An 8,105-nucleotide genomic window follows, 5' to 3' on the forward strand; every position below is an offset into this window, starting at 1 on the left:
AGTCGGCCAACTACGACGACTTTATAGTAGTCAATAAGATTATCATCCATTTTTGCTAGTATATATCTGCAAGCACCCATTCCTACTAAATCCAAGAGTAAAGATTAGAACAGCTTTGGACATTCAAGTACAAACTTTTATTATATCTGTAATCTGATGCAAATGATATCCACAACTGCTTTCTTGTTGCTTTGTCTTATTGCTGTCAATTGAGTTGTTTTAGCAACTGGTAAATTATATTCTTTTGTAGCCATAGTGTCACATTTAAGTAACAAAAACCTTCCCTGAATGTAGCTAGAGTGACTATTGTAAAACATTTTTACTGAAGGAAATTTCCAAACCTATTTAAAAGTGTCTTGAAAATCATACAACTGCTACATTTCTCATCAAAACTAAAATTTTGCATTTCCAAATGCCTTAACTGATTGGACCAAACTCAAACAAGTCATGCAGATATATTTCGAGTTGATCACTAAACTCTAGAACTAGAACACATGCATTTGACATGAACATCGATAAAATTATTCGAGCATATAAAAATCTTGATTTGTTCGATTCAGCTGATAATCATTTTGGTCAAGTATTCACTGTGTTCGGGAAAGTATGCCAGCAACTCGTCCTTGGTGACCCACACGAAATCCTTGCATTTAATATCGAGCTTATTTGTTGCTATCACTTGCGATTTGAAGAAAAACCTCTGAAAGCAAATACAAATACAAATGAAATAAGAGAAGTTTGTAACAAATAGTGCTGATGTCGTACCGGTTATAGCATAGTTGATTACTATTAGTATTGGGCTTAAACAGAAACGACGTAAAAATTAAGCTACATTAATAGTTTTAATAATATGTAGGATACAACTGTATGGATGAGTGTTTCCACAGTTACTATTGCCACTTACGGGATAAAAATAATATAACGGCCCGAGTAAAAATAAAAGATAACCGAGTAAGCATACATTTATCATATATGTATAATCAAAGTTTCCAGACTGCTACTTCTTACCAGCTTAAACCTAGCTTAAACCTAACTACGAGTGTGTTTGTTTACCTCTTAATTGAATGGTTCTGCGCTGAATGTTGAACCATTCAACATTCAGTGCATTTGTTTCTGACCTCTCTGAATGACATATAATGCTGAATGGTTCAACATTCTTGAAATACTCTATCAAGTATTAAACATTAAGCACCCGATTTTCTCTGTAATATCCTACTCAAATCATACACTTAACAAACAAGTATATTGAATTTTTTATTCATGTAACACACTAATAAGGTAATTTTACCCAATTCACATCGTTCATTTGAAATGATTATCAAACAGCTTATTTTCGTTCAAAATCAAGTTCATTCATAATCAAGTTCATTTAGAGACTTTGAATCATTCAGATTATGAATCATTCAACGCTAAATCATTCAGTTTTATCAAACGCAATCTAACTATAAATAATCATTTGTTCTTTCGGTCAATTTTTTTATTTTTTTTAATTATTGCAACTTCAAGTGGATGTATATCCAATAATCATCTTTCAAATACAGTTTTTTTCCATTTCGAGAGGAGGATGTGAAAATAACAAACGAGAATATGTAACGACTCACATATTTTCCTACCCAAAAGATGGTGAAAAATTGTATGGCAACACAAAAATAGAATGTGGATGGAACATAGTATATATATCATACCTTAAAAGACTGAGTATCCTTATCCTCCTCAGTAGGTTGCATTGCAATATGGCCCATTGGAGCATTTCCAACAAAGTATGTATGAGATAGGTCTCCAATAACAGATTCTAGTGCAGACTCTGCACACTGAACAAACAGTTTATCAATAAAAGAATACACACTATTAATGGGAACATGCAAGTAGATTGCCGATTACCTTACGCAGTGTCTCTTCGGAGTTGTAAACTTTTTCAGGAAAGTGCCAAACAGGCTGACCTTTTGGAGAACCATAGGCATCACCAAAAAGAAGAAGATATAGCCTTCTGTCAAGAGCTCTTTGCAATGACCTTCAAAAAACATGTTAAGCGTTGAACACTACTTGCAAAATATCAAAACTTGGTCAAAATTGGCAACAAATCTTCACAGATAGTTGTTTTTTTTTTAATCCAGTTGACTCAGGTTAAGTTTTTATAAAAGGTGATTCAGGTTAAGGTTCTATCTCTAACTGGTAACATACAAAAGAGTAGCAAAAAAGAAAATACGTCATATGGGACAAAAACGGGTCTAGAATCGCCCAATTTGAACTTTTAAAGAGCAAAACTTCCTAAATTGTTCTATTCGTTTGAATTTAACACACTAAGTATTGCTTAGAAGGTTGGACAAAGAGTGTTTAAGGTTAAGTATCCTAAATTCCTAATCTTTTTAATGCTACAAGGTAGCACAATCCCTAATGTACAACATCCTGTATACAAACTACTTTAGAAGAATAAAAAAAATAGAACATATGAAAGGGGAATCGACATATGTTACACCAAATTTGAGTAAAAGAAGCTGATCCTTCAAATCAAGATAAGAAAGGCATAAATATTACTGATATAATTGTCCCAGTAACATCTCAAAATCCAAGAATCCAACCAAATAGTCATATTATAAAATGTAAGAACTCAAAAGGCTAAGCACAGAATATGCACACGTATAAAATTTTCAAGCTTCAAACTCATTTGAAAACTTTAGTTGCCAAAGACTGGTTACATCATCAAAGTAAAGTATCAAAAGTAAAGAAAATAATTATATACACCTTCTAAATTAAAAGATAGGCACATCGATACCTTTTATCATTGGTTTTGTCAGCTTCTGTGATCCTAGGAGCTGGTACAAAATCAATGTGGTATTCACCACCCTCACCCCTGAAGATTATACATTTCATCGAATTAAAAAACGAATGCGCACTTAACCAAGCAGGTGACGTACAATAACCGATTAAATGAGCACAAATATATATCAGAGCCAAAAGTTTACAGAACCCTGCACTGTGAATACCGTGTAATGTTTGTAGCACAATTAACTTCCTACTTATTGCAACACTTTTAAAGGTATACAACATAATCTATATATGTGATTTCATAGAAAAGGCAAACTAATTCGACGAATTTCGAGCATATTTTATCATAAAATATCTCAATTGGAGCACATAATTACCTAGAATCTGATTTTTTAAGGAATTCTTCAGGATAGGCTCGACGAAACTGCTGTCTCCAACGAAAGCTATACATTTCAGGAAAAATAAAAAATAATTATAAAATAATATCATTTCTGAGAAACAAACACAATGATAAGTGAATATTCACAAAAATAAATATATAAACCCTAATTTTCTAAATCAGGTAGTATACTAATTTAAAAATGTGCATACATACAAATAAATATATCAAAAGATTGAAAAATAACTAACGAAAATTCTTGAAAAGCGTAAACGACTGGATCGATCTTAGGTATAATAACAGGAAGTCTCTCGAAGAGTACGGATGCTACGATCTTATCACTATTTTTATTATCGACATTTTTTGTTGTCGATGTGCAAAACCCTCGATTTGATACAATAAATCGAAGAGGTAAGCTTCTACACGATCTCTGCATTTCTTCTTCAATAGAAAAATCGCATAAAATGGTGGAAATTATCAGATGGATCGATTGATTCAACAATAGATGAACTTCACTGTGTGTGTATCGGAAAATTTGGCCGGATGATTAAATCAAGGGTTTTAGAATTTGGGCTTTAGTTTTGGGGATAGCCCAATATTGTAAATATAGATTTGGGCCTTATACTAATGGCCTATTGCACTGTCCTTCACTTGTTTTATTTTCTACGACATTATTATTCCTTTTTTAGTGTGGGTGAATTTTTATACAAAATATTCAATAATTGAAGAATGTGCAAATACTGATGTTTTTTTTGTGCCAGACAATGGATATTACATTGATTCACATAATCAGGTCAAGTTTATATACCTCACTCGGATCGGTTTCAAGATTTCCTCCCGGGCAGCGATGTAATAGCACCTAATGTTCACCAGCTAACTCCCGTATATCTTGGAATAGTCAAACCAAGTTGTTGTAGCATCTCCTGTATTGTAGTTCTTATCTTGTTTCTATAGCACATTTGTTGTACATGTATCTGATGTATATATATGTGTTCATATCAATGAGAATAATATAACTCGCCATTATATGGTATTAGCAGCTAGTAAATCGACTTAAATGTGTCGTTCAAATCATTCATCACTATACATCATGAGCACTTCATCAAACACTGAAATCGTGCAATTACAAGCACCCACTCATCTACCCACAAAACTCACTCAATTAAACTTTGTCGTATGGCGGCGACAACTATTCTCTACCCTCATTGGTTTCGACCTTCTGGGCTATGTTGATGGTACCATTACATCTCCGCCAAAAACACTTGAAAACAAGCCAAACCCCTCATACCTCCAATGGTATCGACAAGATCAGGTGATCCTCAATGCCATGTGAGACGACCCGTCCTAATCCATCTGGACGAATACTTTACATTTGGTTATATCGCGAGGTACTTGACCTCTATATGATACATTTTACAAACATTGCATTCGTTTTTAAAAGACAAACTTTCATTACATCGAAAGTTGACAGCATGCATACCATTTCATAATATATCCAACTATAATTGACTTAATAATAATCTTGATGAACTCAACGACTCGAATGCAACGTCTTTTAAAATATGTCATGAATGACTCCAAGTAATATCTCTAAAATGAGCAAATGCACAGCGGAAGATTTCTTTCAAACCTGAGAATAAACATGCTTTAAAGTGTCAACCAAAAGGTTGGTGAGTTCATAGGTTTATCATAATAATCATTTCCATAATCTTAATAGACCACAAGATTTCATTTTCATAAATATCATTACACTCGCAAGTTTATAAAAATCCATTCGTATGATGAACACCTGGTAACCGACATTAGCATAATGCATATAGAATATCTCCCGCATACTCGCAAGTATGCCATTAATATTGGCAATCGCAATCACCATTTAAATCGAAGTACTAAAGCATTCCAAATTCCAGAATGGAGTTTGTTAGGCCCATAGATCTATCTTTAGGATTCGCGTCAATTAGATTTTCCTAATTCTTAGGTTACCAGACTTGAAGGGGCGATATTCGGTATAGTAATCCAACCATACAATGTAGTTTTAAGTACTTGTGTCTATTTTGTAAAACAGTTATAAAATCAGCGCATGTATTCTCAGTCCCAAAAATATATATTGCAAAAGCATTTAAAAAGGGAGTAATGAAACTCACAATACTGTATTTTGTAGTAAAAATACATATGACGGCATTGAATAACTGATCAATGTAGGGTTGGCCTCGGATTCACGAACCTATATCAAGTATATATATTAACACTCATAATAACAATTAACAAGTTTGATGTTATTAATATACTTCTTATATTAATAATTTATATGTTATATTAATAATTAAATAACTTATTTTTATTCTATATATTTCAAGTAGTTAATATTTATTTTCATGATACATTAATTAATATTAATATAGTAAATACTTATTTAAGTAGTTTATTCTATTAGGGTTTATATATATTTATATATTAATTGATATATTTTATATATAGTTTAATTAATATCCTCTTAATAATAAGAATATAGTTATATGTAATATTAATATTATTGTATTGTATTCTTATATAACAAAATCTATTTGCAATAATATTGATACTGATAATAATGATAATGATAATAATAATAATAATAAAGATAATAAAAATAATACTTAAAAATAATAACGATTAAGTTTTATGATTTTAACTTATAACATCCATGTTTATCATGTCCACATAATAGTAACATCGTTTTTAATACTTAATATCTTAATTATAGCATTAGGCATAATCATATCCATATTACTCTTATATATAACATAAGCGTTTTCATGAGCATAACAAGTTTATATCTATCCTTATCAATATCATATGTAATTACATTATATTCTTTTATCATATCCCAAATTAATCATAAACCTATCTCTTCTTATATTATTCATAATCTTTAATTATAATACATGATCATAACCATATTTACTTTTATCTTAATAGTTCTAAATCAATATTTTCCTTTATATCATATTAATTAGTAATCATGATAATAATAATAATAATAATAATAATAATAATAATAATAATAATAATAATAATAATAATAATAATAATAATACCTAATAGAAATAGCTTCGGCCCAAGTGATCGGTCCATGTGGATGATCAGAAATACATCGGCCCAAGTAAATGGCCCAGGTTAAAAGTGTGTCCAATATATCTCGTCAGTATAAAAAAAATAATCTGGAATAGCAGTAAATCAGAACACAGATGTGTGTTCATCGAGTATTACAACAACAACGAATCCCTAATTTCAGTTTTGATGATAGTAGAAAAAACAGGAACTTGGTTATCAATATTAATCGAGCACTAGGAATTTGCAGCAACAATCTATCGATCAAGTACAGGTATATTCGATTCAAACAGGTTCATCTTCTTCTTAAAAATCAAAACGCCCAATACTAAAAATTAAACCAAATAATCAATTAGCTAAACTGTTTTTGGTTCTTTAATTGAAATAAAATCGATTAACCTGAACTGATTTTATTAGTTTAAACATAAAATAAAAAAAAATAAGCTGTACAGCTTCATTTGAACACGAAGAACACCAGGTTTGATTTTGAAATTTAGAACGTTTTTATACCACAATTTCAACATGAAAAAGATTCTAAATCTTCCCTATAAACTTTCTGGATCGTTAATTTAGCTTCAAACATCAAGAAATTTACGAATTTTGCTATGAACACATAGTTTGACTTTTTGAAACAAAAGTTTGACTCGAAAATCAGAACTCGATATTAAGAATTGAGATTTGAAAATTTACAGAAAGTTTAAATGGAAGATTTCTAACAACTTTGCATTATTAGATTTTTAAATTTCGTTTGAATTCGAGAATTGAGTAAAAAGTTTTAAGAACATAGGTATCGTACCTGTTCTTGGTTTGTATGTCGAAATTGATTTAGTTTAGGCGTACAATTGTAATGTACAACTTATGTTGGATGAATGAAGGTGGACGAATGACTTACACAAGGCCTGGTCGAGTACTATAGAAAAAAGGTCGACAGCAGAATCAATTAGAAAGGACGAAAGAAAATAAAAAAAATGGAAAGAAAATTTGGATGTTCACAGATTCTTGGTTGTATTAGAATTGTTGAGTTCGACAGTTAACAAATTTGAGACAAGAAACAAAGTTTAACTATAGATTGAAGGATACATCAAACAGAATTGTACGATTTTGTTTGATTCTTTTATAGTTTTATAATAAATACAATTAATTAATAAATCTATTATTAATATTAATAATAATAATTATAATAATAATAAATTATAATAATACTAATAATTATAATTCTAATAATAATTAAAATTCTAATAATATTCATAATAATATTAATGTTATCAAATAATTAAAAATGATATTAATAATATTATTATTAATAATAATGACTTGTATCATTTTCTAATAATTAAGATGATAATGATAGTAATAATTTATAATAATAATAATAATAATAATAATAATTAATAATAATGATATCCAATAATAATACTAATATAATATATATATATATATATATATATATATATATATATATATATATATATATATATATATATATATATATATATATTATATTCATTTTAAAATACAACTTTATTATGTCGTTTATTATTCTACAATTTAGTTCTTACAATTAAATCATATATTATTTTAAAACATATTTCAAATTAATATCATATATTCATATATGTATTTATTTACAAATAGTGGTTCGTGAATCGTCGAGAACATTCAAAGGGTAATTGGTTATATGAACATAGTTTCAAAATTTTCGAGACTCGTCATTACAGACTTTGCTTATCGTGTCGGAATCAAATAAAGATTAAGTTTAAATTTGGTCGGAAATTTTCGGGTCGTCACACCATGTTGGGCAGCTGCTCACCACCAATTCAAACCCATATTGCCTCTGTATCCACCTCGAAAGAAGCATGGGATCGACTCTCAA

The 8,105-nt window shown here is 29.7% G+C and overlaps 1 protein-coding gene across 1 annotated transcript; it reads right to left on the reverse strand.

The window, feature by feature from the left end:
- Nucleotides 1-301: 301 nt before the first annotated feature.
- On the reverse strand, nucleotides 302-3,648 carry LOC139855676 (uncharacterized). The gene is made up of 6 exons (XM_071844923.1): nucleotides 3,394-3,648; nucleotides 3,141-3,206; nucleotides 2,771-2,848; nucleotides 1,879-2,008; nucleotides 1,683-1,808; nucleotides 302-697 (listed from the first exon to the last, which is right to left on the reverse strand). Exons 1-6 carry the CDS (start codon nucleotides 3,576-3,578, stop codon nucleotides 557-559), a joined length of 726 nt encoding a protein of 241 aa, XP_071701024.1. The 5' UTR covers nucleotides 3,579-3,648; the 3' UTR covers nucleotides 302-556.
- Nucleotides 3,649-8,105: the final 4,457 nt, after the last annotated feature.

Source organism: Rutidosis leptorrhynchoides, chromosome 6 (genome assembly GCF_046630445.1).
Source record: "Rutidosis leptorrhynchoides isolate AG116_Rl617_1_P2 chromosome 6, CSIRO_AGI_Rlap_v1, whole genome shotgun sequence".
NCBI lineage: Eukaryota > Viridiplantae > Streptophyta > Magnoliopsida > Asterales > Asteraceae > Rutidosis > Rutidosis leptorrhynchoides.